This window comes from Bos indicus, chromosome 16, assembly GCF_029378745.1.
Source record: "Bos indicus isolate NIAB-ARS_2022 breed Sahiwal x Tharparkar chromosome 16, NIAB-ARS_B.indTharparkar_mat_pri_1.0, whole genome shotgun sequence".
In the NCBI taxonomy this organism is placed as follows: Eukaryota; Metazoa; Chordata; class Mammalia; order Artiodactyla; family Bovidae; genus Bos; species Bos indicus.
In genome coordinates this window covers 69,243,793-69,262,287 of record NC_091775.1, presented here as the reverse complement: position 1 = coordinate 69,262,287, position 18,495 = coordinate 69,243,793, and the positions used below count along the sequence as shown (strand labels likewise).

General features: G+C 38.7%; 1 protein-coding gene and 1 non-coding gene across 6 annotated transcripts in view; one reads left to right on the top strand and one right to left on the bottom strand.

Annotated features, from left to right (window-relative positions):
* KCNK2 (potassium two pore domain channel subfamily K member 2) overlaps positions 1 to 18,495 on the top strand; it is a 248,124-nt gene that overhangs the window by 162,330 nt on the left and 67,299 nt on the right. For all 5 annotated transcript variants that reach the window (XM_070768586.1, XM_070768585.1, XM_019976926.2 and 2 more), the window contains exon 4: positions 17,628 to 17,788. In XM_070768586.1, coding sequence (XP_070624687.1) covers positions 17,628 to 17,788 — 161 coding nt within the window. The remainder of the gene's footprint in view (positions 1 to 17,627; positions 17,789 to 18,495) is intronic.
* On the bottom strand, positions 7,015 to 7,087 carry TRNAV-CAC (transfer RNA valine (anticodon CAC)). Its single transcript has one exon. It is a non-coding gene; the product is annotated as a tRNA-Val (tRNA).

Below are 18,495 nucleotides of genomic sequence, written 5' to 3'. Positions count from 1 at the left end.
TATGTAATTAGAACACAGCTGTGTCCACTTATTTTAGTACTGTCTTTGGCTACCTTCATGCTATAATGGCAGAGTTGAACAGTACATCATAGGTTGTATGGCTGCAAAGCTGAAAATTTTACTATCTGGCCCTTTATAGAAAACATTTGCCAAGCACTGGACTAAAAAACATAAAGCAAAGAAAAAAAAATACAATTTGTAACCAGAAGACCTGGGTTTGTCCTGATTCTAACATTATTCACTGGGTACTTTTGACCAGATCACTGAACATCTCTGAATTATTTTCTCATGTGAATAGTCCATATGATTTCCTAATAAGTGAATAGTTGTGCTTCCTGTCCCCCAGGATTTTATGAAAATTCAAAGGATATTTAATAATGCTTAACTACTATGCAATTAAAATTCATCATTTTAAAAGAAGATGCTTTTTTCCTCCATTTTTCCTCATTGTCCAATAAAGGTTGAAATGAGCTCTGTGACTCAAATTCTGTGAACCTCTGGTACGTTAAGCCTCAGGAGTTTATAATCTTATTTTCTGGAGAGATGACCCATAATGTACATTAGATTCTCAAAGTGTCCCATAGTTGTTAGAAGGGTTTAAAACCATTGGCTTGAATAATTTCTATTTTAAATTTTAGACTGATAGAAAGTAACATTTTGTACCACTTCAAAAATTGAGAAAAAAAGTACTGTGTCAGAAACATTGTAGTAAAATGCTGGTGTAGAAGCTGGCGGACAAAATAACTGCTTAGAGAACTGAGTACAGTGGTCAGAAAGAAGCCATGTAAAAGCACATTGCTAAAAATAAGAAAATCTTATGTTACTGCTGAGCTCTGAGTGATATTATAGTGTCAAATATTTTCAATTCTTCCAAAATCCTGCAGATTCTGAATTGTTTTCTGTAAACATGATAAAAAATGCTTTAGAAAACTAGAGTATTACAATCCCCATCCATGACATTCTGGATTTTAAGAATTCAGCCTTCCTCCTGTTCTATAATTATTAGAACAGAGCTACATCAATTTATTTTAGTATTGTCTTGACTGTCTACACACTGTGATGGCAGAGTTGAATAGTACAACAGAGGCTATTTGGCCTGTAAAGCCAGAATCTTGAAAAGAACACACACACACGTGTATGACTGAATCACTTTGCTGAACACCGAAACTGACACAGCATTATAAATCAAGTATGTATGCGTCATAAGTTGCTTCAATCATATGCAACTCTTTGTGACCCTATGGACTGTAGCTCGTCAGGCTTCTCTGTCGATGAGATTCTCCAGGCAAGAGTACTGGAGTGGGTTGCCGTTTCCTCCTCCATGGGATCTTCCCAACCCAGGGATTGAACCAGTATCTCTTGTGTCTCTTGCATTGGTAGGCAGGTTCCTTACCACTAGCGCCACCTGGGGAGCACCCCGCCCCCGAATCAACTATATTTCATAAAAATTAAAACAAAAACAAGAAAAGGGAAGCATGCAAATATAACAATTAAAAAAGTGGTACTGGATAAAGGAAAATAAAGACTAGACCAGGAAAAAAAGACTAGACCAGGAAAATAGGCTGGGAATGAGAGGCACAATTTTAAAGGAGTTTAAAAGATCATATTTCTTTTCCAGTTTTTATATTATTTGTTCTTGCTTTGGATTTGTGTTTCTAAACTGTGAACATAGAGTGTGAATGGGGGCCTCAAAAGTTCTTCCCACTTAATTCAATGTGGGCAGGCTTAGTAGCAGGATAACATAACTAGAGTTAGCTACCAATTAGTAATTTCAGTGCACTGCCTTCTACCAAGTGGAAAAGCCTCCCATATTCTCTCTCTAGAGGCTCTGAATTGTTGTGGAAACAAGGAAATCATGTTTTATAGCCATTTTCCTGAGCTATCTTTAAGAGTGTCTTATCGATTTCTTACTAAAATATATGGCAAAACCAATACAATATTGTAAAGTAATTAGCCTCCAATTAAAATAAATAAATTTAAAAAAATCTTGCATTTCAGGATTAGGTTTTCTGATAGACTGAATTCAAGGTATAGGACTTAATCTGAGATAGTCTTCATAGCTGTAAAGGGATTATAGAAAAGAGAAAAATATACTCAAGAATTCACATTTCGGGCACAATGAGGCCTTCTTGTAATTGTGTATGTATGTGTGTTCATGCTTCAATTCAAGTTCAAATGAGACTGTATAAGAAATTAAGAAGTAAGGATGCAGGTTGTGAGAAACAGCGATGGTCATTCTCCTTCCCAGTCTACCACCTCTTGAATCCTTCCTTTGAATTAAACCCTATGAATGTCAAATATATCTAAAACAGGTAAATGGAATCATTTGTGTGTGTGCGTGTCTGTCTGTGGCAGGGGAGGGAGAGTGGATCATATCCGAGAGCAGGCAGCCTGTTTCCATAGTGGCGCAAGGCTTCCAGGTCACATAGAGTGCATTTAAATGCTGGTTGTGTCACTTTCAATTGCTCAGGTCTGTTTTACTTAACATTTCTGAGCCCTAAGTTTTAAGACATGTTTTCCAGAATGTTACTTTGGGAATTAATTGAGGAAAACATGCCCAAAGTGCCTAGGATACCACAGTCTCTCCCTCATAGTAGATTCTCAGTGTTAAGTTCCTTTTATACATCTTTCCAGTTCAAACGTTCCCGGTCAGAGTTTGGGGGATGGGCCTTTCCCTACCCTCTTCTCCTAGTCCCAAGGCTGAGAAGAGCACAGTTTCTACTATCTGTGGGAAATAAATTCTAGACACCAAAGGAAATGACCCACATAAAGCAGAGCATTAGATAGGACAGAACCAGTGAAAATTAATAGCCTATGAGTGATGAATCACCAACAGTTGTTGGGTGGATTATTTGAGCTTTTGATAGTTGCTTGACAGAACTATGTAATAGACGTAGATTAGCTGTTGTTGTTTGGTCGCTAAGTTATGTCTGACTCTTTGTGACCCCATGGACTGTAGCCGGCCAGGCTCCTCTGTCCATGGGATTTCCTAGGCAAGAATACTTGAGTGGGTTGCCATTTCCTTCTGCAGGGGATCTTCCCAACCCAGGAATCATACCCAGGTCTCCTGCATTGACAGGTAGATTCTTTACCACTGAGACACTGATAGGTGTAGACTGGTAAGACCTATAAAGCCAGTGCACGAGACATAAGACACAGGTTCCATCCCTGGTCAAGAAGATCCCCTGGAGGAGGGCGTGGTAACCCACTCCCATTTTTGCCTGGAGAATCCCATGGACAGAGGAGCCTGGCGGACTACAGTCCACAGGGTTGCAAAGAGTCAGACACAGCTGAAGTGACTTAGCACATATACATAAAACCCAAAAGACATTGAGAAGTCAGCAAAACTGTGGCATCAGACTGAAATATTTGTCTTTTATATGGTCCCTTATGTAATAACATAGTAATAGCAAAGAAGTGTAACATTCAGTAGGGCTTCCCTGGTGGCCCAGATGATAAAGAATCTGCCTGCAATGTGGGAGACCCAGGTTCAATCCCTGGGTCGGGAAGATCTCCTGGAGAAGGGTATGGCAACTCACTCCACTTGTTCTTCCCTGGAGAATTCCATGGACAGAGGAGCCTGGTGGGCTGCAGTCCTTGGGATTGCAAAGAATCGGTCACAATCGAGTGACTAACACTTTCATAACATTCAGTATGTGCTAGGTACTGTTTTAAGTACTTTATGTATATATTCAAACATTTTCATCCCTACAACAACCTATAAGGTATTGCTGTCATTATTCCCATTTTAGGATAAGCAAAGGGAGGCACTGAGAGTTTAGATAACGTGCCTGAGTCATGCAGCGAGTAGATGGCATTTAGTGGGGTTTTAAATCCACCTGGTTTGGCTGCAGGGTCCACATTCATAATCTCTGACCTCTATTGCATTATACGTTGAGAAAAGCAGGGTATGTATGATTTACCATAAATTCCTTGTGAACTGATCGTATCTGTCCACCTGTCTCTCCTAATGGTTAGGGAGTGTTTCAAGACTCTACCTTTCTAGGTGAATGAATGATGCCATTGTTACCTTTGGAAAAATGTATAAGTAATTTGGATAAAATCAACTTGAAAAGTGCAGGGCTCTGATGGATCCTCCAACACTTGTTACTTGTGAATATTGGATTAAGTAAAGCATATCTGCCATTACCATGTGTGGAAAACCTTTTATATAAATGGCCTTACTCTCTTAATGTTGAGGATATAAATTTTTAGACACGGAAATAAGCATCCTTAATTTTCATTTTTTAGTGTATTTTTTTTAAAATAAGATACACAAATAAGTTAGTTTGAAGATATTTAATTTGTCAAAATCAAAGAATGCATGGAAATCTAATCTCATATCTGAGGCGCATCTTAAAAAATGTTGGATATTAAATTTAAATTGAATTTACCCATGTCTCTTAATGGTCTGGGTGATATATTCTTTCATCTCAATGACCCAACTTCAGCTGTCATCACTCAGGTTCAGTATCTGGATAATTGTACATCTTTCAGGCAGGCTGGCTGTCACATTCTCTTTCTTTCCCTTTTTGACCCTGGCAGTAGTTGATGAGGTTTGAATTACTGCCCCAGAGTAATAGCCAAGACAAGCATAGAAAAATCCTTATACCATAATTCAATTTTAACTTAAACTGTATTAAATATGGACACTCAGCACTTAAAAACTTTGCATTCCGTCTCTTCAGCGTCTGCTGCCTAATTACCACCAGTCCTTCAATTTTCTTGGCCTCAGCTTTTCGTATTTGTGTAATGATGGGGTTAGAGTTCTATTTGCCATTTCAATTCTTACATCTTATAATTTTGTTCACTAACTTAAGGTGACTTTTCCCTCTTTATTTGTGGTACTTTATAGTGTGAAAACAGAAAAGTAATAGACCATTTCAGAAAAGATTCTGTCCAGAGATCCTGTGGACAGAGATGTTAAAGTAGTTCCTCCAAAACAATAGGTTTTGCTGTGATACAGTTATTACGTTTGCTGCTTGCTAATGACGGATGAAATATCTAATAGCTGCCAATGCCTGGTTGGCTGTGACAATAACCAGTGAATTGCAGTAACACAGAGTGCTTTGTTCATTATTTGCTTGGTATCATATAACTGTTTTTGTTCCATGGTGTAATCTGCCCAGTGAAGAGCATGAAAAAAGAGCGTGGTATGTTATTCAGCCACAAAAAGGAACAAAATAATGCCATTTGCAGCACATGGATGGGCCTAGAGATTGTTATATTGAGTGGAATTGACCAGACAGAAAAAAACAAATAACATATAATATCACTTATATATTATAAGTGAACATATAATATATAGTGAAGTCGCTTAGTTGTGTCCGACTCTTTGCGACCCGTGGACTGTAGCCCACCAGGCTCCTCCGTCCATGGGATTCTCTAGGCAAGAACACTGGAGTGGGTTGCCATTCCTTCTCCATATAATATATAAGTGATATAATATTACTTATATTTATAATCTAAGAAAATGGTTACAAGAACTTATCTATAAAACAGAAATAGGGTTACAGATGTAGAAAATAAACTTATGGTTACTGGAGGGGGGGAAGGGGAGGAGGGAAAAATTGGGAGGTTGGGACTGACATATACACACTACTCTATATAAAATGAATAACCAACAAGGACCTACTGTGCAGCACAGCGAACTCTACTCAATACTCTGTAATGATCTATATGAGAAAAAAAATCTAAAATGGAGTGGATATATGTATCTGTATAACTGATTCACTTTGCTGCACACCTGTAACTAACACCATATTGTAAACCAACTATCAGATCAGATCAGATCAGTTGCTCGGTCATGTCCGACTCTTTTCGACCCCATGAATCGCAGCACGCCAGGCCTCCCTGTCCATCACCAACTCCCAGAGTTCACTGAGACCAACTATACTTCAATAAATTTTTTTTAAGGAAGAAAAATAATATCGGCTTAACTCCTCCTTACTCTAAACACATTTCAGTGGGAAAAGTAGCGTCAGCATGAGCACCACTATCTTTATCACCGTTGTTTTCATCAACAGTGGACATTTATTCCCCTGAAGAAGGAAATGGCAACCCAGTCCAGTATTCTTGCCTGGAAAATCCCATGGACTGAGGAGCCTGGTGGGCTACAGTCCATGGGGTCGCAAAGAGTCAGATACGATTGAGCGACCGAGGTGTGTGTGAGATGGACATTTATTCAGAGCACCAGTGGCGGTACCTGAGCCAGCTTTATGGCAGGAAGGTGGCATTGGCCAGCTGACACTCACCAACTGTTTGCCATGTGCCAAGCACCATAGCATGTCCTTCCTGTGTAGTATATCACACAAGCCTCATCACTCTGCACAGATGAGAAAACAGAGGCACGGTGTTTTTTCAAAAATTTTTTTAGTAACTTCCTCAGTGATAGGGTGGCAAAGCTAGAATTCAAACCCAGTTTTTTGGGGCTCCAGAGCCTGCAGTTTTAATCACTATGCTATATTGCCCTCCGTATCCTTGAAGGGAGATTTGAGTGAGTCTGTTTGCAGTTGAGGAAAATTATTGCATATCAAAGATTGTGTAGCTTTCTTGGCAGTTCAGATTATCAATGGCCTCCAAGATCCAACTCTCTAAAATGAAAAAGAGAAAAAAATTACACTTATTATGTCTAATATATTCTTTTTAAAGGTATTGTATAGTTTTATCATTTTAGTGCTTATAATGTTAAAAAAAATTATTCAGTAACACTCATTAGAGTGGTAAGGCAGACTTCATCCAGGGCCATATGATAGGTGTAGGAACCACTGCAGTAGTTTTGTAGTAAGGCAGAGAGACTGGGCTCAACTCTGAATACAGCAAAGCAAAGTATGGATTTATAGCCAAAGAGCACAGGGTGGGAATCCATAAATAGAAAGTGACTAAAAGGGGATATGAGGAAACACAAGGGGCTGATTTTCACCAAGCCACCCTAACAGGAATTTTGTTTTTCTTCTTTAATGTGGCTGAATCAGGTCTTAGCGTGGGCTCTCAGTTGCAACATGCAGGATCTAGTTCCCTGACCAGGGATCGAACTTGGGCCCCCTGCATTGTGAGTGCAGAGTCTTAACCACCGGACAACCAGGGAAGTCCCCCTAACAAGACTCTTGCTAAAGGCCTGTCAGAGGTGATCAGGTATCACCTGGGCAATGATGAAGGATAAGGAAAAAAAGATGGTCAAATACTGAGAATGGGGGTGGGGAGCACAGTTCTGGATAAACTGAACTTCAACAGGATTCTTACTAGAACTGAACTTTATAAACAAGGACATGGGAGCCCAAGGCTTAGTCAAAAGAGAACTCAGAAGAGCCAGACCAGAGTTTGGTCCAAGACAGAATGTTTTCCAGAGGTTGGTCCAAGACAGAATGTTTTCCAGTAGACAGTATGGTTTTCCTTATTGCTTTGATGGTTTGTCATTTGATGCTGTGTATGACCAGGAAGATAACATCAAATTGTACTAAAATTCTTATCAGAAAATTCTTTTAACAATAACCTTTAAAGTATGATTTCCAGAAAATGCATTTATCATAGTTCAGATTCTTGATTACAGTCTCTACATGCGTGGGAAAATGTAAGTTATTCACATTGCTTGCTAAGAAATAGTTTGCCACTTCATTGATGCTGTTGGATCATTTTTCTCCCCTCTTGGGATAAGAGGAGAACCAGATAATAAGAGGCAGTTAAATAGCACGTGAATTGCTGCCATTTATAGAAATAACATTTCATTACACCTTGAACAGATCTCTGTTTATTGGCTTGAGCTTCAGATGAAATTGTTGACCAACATTTAGTGGTCATGTTTTATCAAAATGCACATCTTTGAACACTGAGAATCTAATCCCGGACAATGAGATGCTCTCACTAGGAGAGGCATCTGGGGACTGAGAAGAACGTTGAGGTGAGATGTTTTACTTCTCCCTTGACCCGTGTGGTCTAGGCTGTTCTCACCAGTGGCTGAAGCTCTAGCACTGCTTAAATATGCCCTCTTGCTCCCACTCCCCTCACTGGATCTCTTTCTTTCCTCCCACATATTTGAATCAGTGAGAGGAGAAAGGATGCAGTTCCAATGTATTAAGTGAAAAACTAGAAACAATGTCCAGGTAGATGATTGCTGCTCTTTGGCAAGATTACTTTGCAAGAGAATTTCCCTTCAACCTGTACCTGCAGTTGTAGATTTTTATAACTGTATCTTGTTAGCAAAAAATAAAAAAGCAACTTAAGAAATAGGGAGCTTCCTGTAGATTTGCCATTATTCAACTGTGATGTAGGATTTTATGATGTAAGTTGCAACTAAAGATAGCAAGGGAGCCATCTTGTGAAGCACTGTTTGAACTGCAGGCTGGTGGCTTCTGGGCCAAGAGGAAAGCTGGAGATAGAAATGGTGAAACAAAAGGTCAAATTTTAATTCCTTTAGCTGACATGATTGTTCTGATGCTCCTATGCATTCTTTCCCAGTCTGTGTAAATCAGCAAGTACTGGAGGAATAGTATGTCCAGGGATGGTTCCTATTCACTGGTTATTTAACTGAGAAATCCCTTAAGTTTTAGGGATGATACTTGTAGCCTTGATCCTTAATTCTAAATACTTGCTGTAAGCGATTGAATTAAGTTTAAATTTCAGCCTTAAAGTCTAGTCAGTGTTTAACCTTGTACACATTACTTCAGTAAACCTGTTTGTTTCTGAGTGAAGATAATTAGCAGTACTTCTCTCATAGGGTTGTGAAAGTTGAATGGAGTGTACACACATGTGAAGTGCCTGCGGTTCCTTGGAGGTTCAGATGGTGAAGAATCTGCCTGCAATGCAGGGGACCTGAGTTCAGTCCCTGGATCGAGAAGATCCCCTGGAGAAGGGAATGGCTACCCACTCCAGTATTCTTGACTGGAGAATCCCATGGACAGAGGAGCCTGGCGGGCTACAGTCCATGGGGTTGTAGAGTAGAGATGGCTAAGTGACTAACACTTTCAGTTTCATGAAGGGAGTAGCATTGTATCTGTGATGTAGTGAGAGACAGAAAAAGAGTGTGTGTATGTGTGTGTGTGAATAAATAGTGTTGGCCATTATTTTTATCATTGATAATGACAGTTATTTTATTTTTATTTTATTATTTTATTTTTGGTAATGAAAATAAAGTAATAAAGTAATGCCATAGCTCATCTAAAAGAGGTACTCTGATCATGGTCATCCTACATACAATTCACTTCCCAATTTTGCTTTCTTTTCTCCTGAAGAGCCCTACCCCCCATATTGAATAGCTTTAGACCCACAAAACCATGCCCATGTCACAGAACGTAAATCAGAATCACATCTGTAGATATTTAAAAATACATGAACAGAATCCCCTCCTCTCCCAGTGGAAGATAAGAATTTAGGTGTTCTGGGGTGGATTTTTAAAATTCCCTCTGTGATTCTGATCTGCACCCTTGGTTTAAAAGCAATGACCTAGAAGAACAATGTACTGCTTTGTGAAAGTCCTGAAATGAATACTTCTTTTATCAAAACATTGTTTAGTTGTCTCTTAATTAAAATCGTATTTTTTTCTAGAACTACTGTTTCTTATTTAGTGTTTGGTTAGCTTGTCTGTCAGTGCTGTGGGTGTGACTCACTTTTTAAAAATGACCAGGTGTAGGACCTTCCTGGTGGTCCCGTGGTTAAGACTTCACCTCCATTGCAGGGGGTGTGGGTTCCAGCCCTGGTCAAGATCCCACATGCCTTGAGGCCAAAAAAATCAAAACATAAAACAGAAGCAATATTGTAACAGGTTCAAAAATGGTCCACGTGAAAAAAAAATCATTAAAAAACAAATAAATAAAAAAGACCAGGTGTGATTATCATTTCACTTTGTTTTCTGAATAGTTTCCTTTTTTTCTTAGCTTGCTAACAGAGGACACCCCGAATTTACCCTGTTCTTCTTATCCTACCTCCAGTATTTTATCCTTATACCCTACTCTATTGATATTTTTCTGCATCTAAAATAGTGTAGGTTGTTTTATATTAAAATATCATTTTAATTGTTACTTTTAGGGGTTACTTTTTAAACAATACAGTTTGCACAGATATAGAACTCTCTTTTTACTTGTCAGCTCCAAATAAAACTAAAAGGAGTAAAAAAGTACAGTAGAACTATTTAGATCTGAGGATATCTATTTAATTAAAATATATTAATAAGACCCATAGATGTTTCTTCTTAATTCAATATATTTTCTTGGGCATCTGCTCTGAGCAGAGCACTACACATTTTTGTATGTAAAGGAAAGAAAAATATCTCTGCTCCCAAGAAGTTTGTCAGCCAGAAGAAAGACAAAAGCGTGTAACCAAATGGCAGGAATTCATGTAAAAGTCATACATAATCCCTGAAAAGGAAATAGCAAGTGTTATGGATGTTCAAAGAAGCAAGACCACAGCTGGCTGAAAGGGAGAGGAATGACCGTATATTGGAAGTGATGTGTGAGGGGGACAGAAAGGACAGAAAAGATTTCAAATCACGATTGAAGGGGCCACATTTTTACGAGTTAGAAGGAGAAAACAATATAAAAAATGTAAGGAATCAAAAAAGGCAAGCTAAGTTTTCTCAGTGAGTAATGATGACTCTGGTGTTACTGGAGGGAGTACAATTGCATAACAGGGAGTTTGGGGAAATAGAAATGGTGATTTTTAAATAAAGGCCTTGGAACAGCTAAGGGTTTTACAGATTACGGAGTATAAACACCTAACTGTGCTTTAGGGAGAATGAACTGTGATGAGATGGGTTTGGTGGAGAAAAGACCATGGTCAGGCTGTTTGGATGGCCTGAAGTAGTGGCAGAAGAACCATCGAGAAGCAGAGGAGGAGAATGGAAGGACTGTCGTGGACTGGGGATCTGCTTCGTTGCCTGCAGAGCTATATGGCTTTGGGATCTTATGGAATTTACACTACCATGTGTGAAATAGCTAGCTAGTGGGAAGCTACTGTATAACACAGAGAGCCCAACCCAGCCATGCGCATACATGTATGGCTCTTTTGGTTACACACATATATGGCTGATTCATGTTGTATGGCAGAAACCAGCATAGCATTGTCAAGCAATTATCCTCTGATTAAAAATCTTTTTAAAATATGGCACGAGAAAGTGAGTGAAAATGATAGTTATCTGCTACTCATCCACTAAGAACAAAATCCTGAATTACCAGAGGGAGGGAAGTTAAACATGCTAATCTGATTATTTTTAAAGGAAATGTACCATTCAGAAGTCAACACAATAAAGAAAAACCTCAAGTAACAACTTAGGCACAGAGGAGATTTTGAAGGAATAATGAGAATCAAGAGAAGGATTCCTTTGTGAACATCTTTCCATAACCCCACCATTTCATGAGAGCCACAGCAAACCAGCTGTTTGAAGGCATTTTAGGTCTAAGCTCTGAAAGTGAATCAAGTACTCTTGAAATTGCCAACATTTGAAAATGGAAACTGCCTGAATAGAAAGAAGAGAGGGCTTGCAGTGAGGGGCAGAGAGTAGAAAGGGAGTTTCAGGAAGAATATATATTTAAAAAATTTTATTTTTTAGAACTGAGCTTTGTTTTTGTTGTTGTTATTTAAATTTTGTTGTTATTTATTATTTGGTCATACTGTGAGTTCAGCATGCAGGATCTTAGTCCCCCAGCTAGGGATCAAACCCATGCTCCCTTCAGTGGAAGTATGGAGTCTTAACCAACTGGACCACCAGGGAATCCCAGAATATATTTACTTTAGATGGCCAAAGGAAGGGCACTAGGGCTACAATGAGGACCAAGGTATGGTCCCTCACAGAACTCCTACTTATGGAACTGATGGTTACAATCTAGTGAGATGATTCTTAGGATAAAGGGAATGTGTATACAGGAGGGGGACCAAACCCAACCTTGGGGCTGTATAGTGAGGGCTCAAGAAAGTCTTCTTGGAGAAATTAATTTCTAACCTAAGTAATGATGGAATCTTAAGGGTCAACCAGGTGAAGAGTTGAGGGAGGGGGAAGGTATGCATTTGAGGCAAAGGAAGAAACATAATCAGAGAGGATCAATAAGGAGGTAGTTTAGTTTGGTTAAGTTATTTGTATCTTTCATCTGCATGGTACTTATTTTTATATTAGGTGAATTTTTCTTCAAAATAGTAATCAATTTTCTCAGCCTTATTAATTGTATAATTATTCAACTTTGAATTTATGATGCTTTTAAAATGTGCTATGTCTAACCTTACTTTAGTCTTTTCTGTTCTTTTCTGTTTTGTTGCATTTCACTCTATACTACCCCAAACTGTCTCTAAAGCTCTTCCATATGTCTTGATAAGATTACTTTTAGGTATTTCATAATTCCCTTATATTAAAAGTAAGGTATTTTTCCATTTCAATTAGCAAATCTGAGATTTTGCTAAAGTAGTATAATGCTGTTGGTTTCTGCATATTTATCATGTATTCAGCTATTTTACTGAACTTTTTACCTATTTGATAATTTTTAATATTCTCCTGTATTTACTAGATATTTAATTCCACCTACAACTAATATATTTGTCTTCTTTATAATAATCATTCCTTTTATATGTTTACTGCCGTTATGCCTGCTAGAACTTTCAGAATAATAAAAAAAAGTAAATTGTGAAATGGGCATTTTTCCCTCTGACTGTAAGGGGATTCCTCTTATTGTTCTTTAATATTAAGTATGATATTGAATATTTGGAGATAGTCACCCTTTGTCACGATAAGAATTCTTTTCTGTTTATCACTTTTAAAGAATTATAAGAAATTATACAGATTGTTAATCAGATTGCTTTTTAAATAGCTGTACAGTAGATATCATATAGGGGCTTCCCTGGTGGCTCAGATGGTAAAGAATCTGCCTACAGTGCAGGAGCCCTGGGTTGCATACCTGGGTTGGGAAGATCCCCTGGAGGAGGGGATGGCAACCCACTGCAGTATTCTTGCCTGGAGAATCCCCAAGGATAGAGAAGGCTGGCGGGTTATATAGTCCATGGGACTGCAAAGAATTAGACATGACTGAGCGAATAAGCACAGCACAGTATGTATATCATGTAGAGCAAATCTTCCTACCTCATTTTCCCCCAAATATTCTTAGCTATTATTGGTTCTTTACTTTCTTTTATTACTTTTATAAAATTCCATCAATTTGTACTGAAAACTTGCAAAATATTTATTGCATCAGGGTCTTGTCCACTGAACCAGTTCTTCCCATCAGGTGGCCAAAGTATTGAAGCTTCAGCTTCAGCATCAGTCCTTCCAATGAATATTCAGGACTGATATCCTTTAGGATGGACTGGTTGGATCTCCTTGCCGTCCAAGGGACTCTCAAGAGTCTTCTCCAGCACCACAGTTCAAAAGCATCGATTCTTTGGTGCTCAGCTTTCTTTATAATCCAACTCTCACATCCATACATCACTACTGGAAAAACCATAGCTTTGATTAGACAGACCTGTGTCGGTAAAGTAATGTCTCTGCTCTTTAATGTGCTGTCTAGGTTGGTCATAGCTTTTCTTCCAAGGAGCAAGCGTCTTTTAATTTCATGGCTGCAGTCACCATCTGCATGATTTTGGAGCCCCCCAAAATAAAATCTGTCACAGTTTCCATTGTTTCTCCATCTATTTGCCATGAAGTGATGGGACTGGATGCCATGATCTTCGTTCTTTGAATGTTGAATTTTAAGCCAGCTTTTTCACTCTCCTCTTTCCCTTTCATCAAGAGACTGTTTAGTTCCTCTTTGCTTTCTCCCATAGGGGTGGTGTCATCTGCATATCTGAGGTTATTGATATTTCACCCTGCAATCTTGATTCCAGCTTGTGCTTCGTGCAGTCCGGCATTTTGCATGATTATTTATTATTAACATATATAAATAATAAATCAATCTCTGTACTCATGAAACTCATAAATGATAAACCCATGGAATAATAAATATATATCTATAATAAATCAATCTCTACACCCATGGAACTCACAGTCAAGTGAGGAATAAATATATATAATAGATATTAAATCAATTGTTACAAATATTTATATAATTGCAAGTGTGCAAAGTGTTTGAAAAGGGTCTTATTTATATGTAGTGTTAATAAATTGTCATAACAGTGACGTGTCCACCTGGAGCGATTTAGATGGGGGTGGCATATATGGGCCTCCTGTAGGTATTCCACTAACAATGGACCTACGGCAGCTTTCTGCAGAAGGCCCTTCCCTGAAAGTGATGTGAAGGCAAGATGATAGCTGTTCTGATGATATAGTCCTATAAATGTCAGCGGTTGGCCTAGAGGCATTGGTTTGGCACAGACTATGTACAGTCTCCTAAATTCGGCTCTTATTCTGTAGTATATTGGTAAATATTAAGTAGCTGAAAAGGGAGAAGTCCTAAATTGTAGTGCTTGGCAATTTCTGAGGTGTAAATATGTCTATTGTAGTTGATTTCAGTTTATCAATGTGAAGTCAACTGACTTATAGAATTCCTGAGAATTTAACCACTGATCTCTCAAGATAGGATCAAGATACCATGGAACCCTCTCCTCCTCCCAGATCCTGTCCTCTGGTTTCTGCCCCACCCAACCTCTTCCACAGTCAGGCCCCTTCAATCTTCAGTCTAATCTTAATTTAAGAGTTCCCTTAAGCTCTTTGGAAGCTGGATCGACTGCCAGTCCTTTAACTTTATTGCCAAGCATATGTGATGCTATAAACTGACAGCTGCTCTCCTCAGGCGAAGCATTTTGAGTGTGAACACCTTAATTTAGGAGTTACAACAAAACTTAATATTGTTTCTTTTCCATTTTCTTCTTGCCAAAACAGTCTGTTTCACCCTGAGGCAAGGAAGATGCTGCTGACTAACCAAGGGAAAGAGTCAGGAAGTCCAGACAATCACTAAAATTAATCTTTTACAAGCTTGGCAGGCTGTGTTGCTTAGAGTCAATAGATACTTTTCATAAGTCCATTAATAGTTTCAAGTCATTTAACCAGGGTCTACTCACTGCTTAAAATGTGGTAAATGTGTGGAGTGAAGACTGCTCTTCTTTTATGGAAGACAGGGAAGAAAACACGAGGAACATTCCCTGAACAGCCATGTGATCCTCTCACTCGGGCAAATGTCCAGGGCGTTGTTGGCATGTCCTTAATGTCAGAAAACTGCTCGGTGGCTTTGTGTGTGTGTGTGCTGGGTGCCCGTATGAGAGCTTCCACCTCCGAGGCACGGGTTGAGCAGGAGAGATCAGCGTAATGTTATCGGGAGAAGGTTCATGTTTGGAAGATGAAGCAGGAACAGACTCCCAGAAGAGTCACATCAGGCTCCCCTAACCCTACTCCTTTCATTCTCCCGTCTGCTAATTTTGGAGATAATAAAGATGAAGTACAGAGATGCCACACGGAATTGGTCTCTGTCTTTTGATCAGTGAAAGGTAGATCGGCTTTCTTTACATCTAGAATTCTTTGGATTGGGGGCCATCTCATGCGGTGACCTACACAGGATTTCTGAGGAAATCCTTTGTCCCCTTTTCTGAAGATGTTCTGGTTTCTTCTGGCCGAATCTGTCAGTGATGGATGAAAAGTTGGAGTCTTGTTTCTTATGTCCTTTTAACTCATGTGGGGCAGATCAAATTGAGCCCTCTGACACTTAGGCTTTTTATTTTTTAAATGGTAGAGCCTATTTTTAGTGATGCCCCAGTCAGTATTTGTTTTAATTGTATCTTTTCTTTTTGACCCTTGATCCTTTCTGGTGGTAGGTTATTTCTCATGGTTGTAACTCTGAAGATATTTATCCTTTTCTGCAGAAAGAGAATCGGAGAATCGGAGAAGGCAATGGCACCCCACTCCAGTACTCTTGCCTAGAAAATCCCATGGATGGAGGAGTCTGATAGGCTGCAGTCCATGGGGTTGCTAAGAGTTGGACACGACTGAGCGACTTCACTTTCACTTTTCACTTTCATGCATTGGAGAAGGAAATGGCAACCCACTCCAGTGTTCTTGCCTGGAGAATCCCAGGGACAGGGGAGCCTGGTGGGCTGCCGTCTATGGGGTCGCACAGAGTCGGACAGGACTGAAGTGACTTAGCAGCAGCAGCAGAAAGAGAAAATGGGATGATACGGGATAACTCGGATGCTTGGCCCACTTCAGGTCACATGGTTGTTCATTGGTGGTGGTGGTGGTTCAGTGGCTCGGTCGTGTCGACTCTTTGCTGCCCCATGGACTGTAGTCCCCCAGGCTCCTCTGTTCATCTGGAGAGACAATAAAAAAAGTGTTGAATCTTAGCAGGACTCTCTGGAATAATCAGAGAATCCAGGTCGAAACAGTCTCTTATTATTGGTATTCTGCTTATTGATGCTAGAATAGAAGACAGGGTTGAGATGGTTGAGTTCCATCTTGGATGGTGTTAAGAAATGCTACTCTTCCAAACAGTCCAGGTTAAACATTCTACCTAACTTTTGTGATGGCCTTTCCTTCTTCAAATTACCTTGATACAAGACTTCTGGGACTTTTTCACACATGCCCTGGATGGATCTTTGTATATATTGCCCTGATGCTCAGCATTCCAAAGCATTAGTAGACAAGAGCAGATGCAAGGTAAATGCATGGGAAGGTAAATGAGTTAAATGCGTAGACAGCTTGCATCATATTCTCCAAGCTGTAAGAGGGTCTGAGAAGTAGTAAGGCAGCTTTTGAACTGGAGGCTTAAAAAATAAAGATTTGTCGACTAAAAATAATGCACAACATAAGAGTTGCAAGTTTTTATTTGGGGGCAAATGAGATGATAGCCTGAGAGACAGCCTTTCAGATAGCTCTCAGAAGCTGCTCCAAAGAGGTAGGGGGGAAGGTCAGTATATATGTGATTTTGGTGAAGGGGGAGTATATGCAGTTAAGCACATTATTTATTTCTTTGCAGAAGGTGTCTGCTAGTCACAAGGAGTAGTCATCACCATGAAAGATTTAAGGATTTTAGTGCTTTTCTAGACATGAAAAGATACAAAAATTTGGCTCATAAAATTGGCTCCTGGAAATGTCTAACTATATACAGACCTGTTCTGCCAGATTTCCCCAGAGCACAGGGCACCTCATTTCTGTTCTCTACTCTGAACTCCTAGCAGGGGATTTTGAAAATCAGCAGTAACAGCTGCACATGATTTAATCCTTGTAAATGTAGGTGGCAAGTGCCAATTTGTAATTCACGGGCTTGATAATTTTAAGTTTTCATTTATTGCTTTTTGGTAGATGCTTGAATCAAAAAAAATTTTTTAAGTTGTTATTAGATGTTTAATAATTTAAGCATATTTGAATACTCTTAAGGCAATACACACTTAATAAATGGCAGCAAAAGCTTTGTAGTCACAGCATTGGCAGCACAGGGAGGTAGAAGTAAATTGAATGAAAACATTGACTTTATTGTGCGTGTTACTCCCTCAGTTTTCATCATCTAGCTTGATTGGAACATTAGCTATACTTTGGAGATTGTTAGAGTGCTTGTTTATCAGAAGATTTTACATTAAAAGCTTATGTGGTATAAAGGGATTCTTAATTAGTTGAAATCTAGGACTGATATTTTATAATATTTGGAAATTTTTGAATCAAGTTTGAGGTCATATGTTTTAAACTATTACTCATTTCTAAACAACTGAATTCTTCTTCTTCTTTGTATTTTTAGGATTTGGAAACATCTCACCACGCACAGAAGGGGGGAAAATATTCTGTATCATCTATGCCTTACTGGGAATTCCCCTCTTTGGCTTTCTGTTGGCTGGAGTTGGAGATCAACTAGGGACCATATTTGGAAAAGGAATTGCAAAAGTGGAAGATACATTTATTGTGAGTATGATAGCCATTTAACTGCATATGTTAATTGTCTCATTTTTCAAAAATATTATAACTTTTCTGTTTACCTCAGATATAGTGAGATGTAAGTTATTGGGCTTTGTATAACAATTTACATGAGCCGCTTTTTGCAAATAACTCGCTGTATAGTTGTTTTTATACTTCTCTGAACGAATACGTTAATGAATGAGAAAAAGCGAAATATACAGAGGAAAAGTAGAAATCTGACAGTCCTGGGCTCAAATTCCAAATGGATTGTATCCTAGCTATATTCACTTAAGCTAGTTATGTTACCCTTAAATCTCCATTTTGCCGTTTATATGAATGATAGTACTGATGATGAGGCATTACTCTGAGATTTAGAGATATTCTAAGTGAAAGCTTAACATAGCTAGTAAACCTTAGCCCTTTGCTGAAGGATTGAATAATACATAGCAAACATGATAAAGGGGATCTTATAACTTATTTTAATAATGTTGCTGATAGAAATTTAACTAAGGTATACAATTTAGTAGGACCAAAAATATGAAGATGTTCATGGGCGTATGATATTCAGTAGAAAAAATAAATAAAATGAAAATGCTCTTAGAATTTTAAGTGAAAAATAGTAATAATACCATGATGACAAGCTTTTATTCTTGAAAATTATGAACGAAGAAAATAATTGTGTTAGAGAATCAGATTATAGATGATTTGTTACT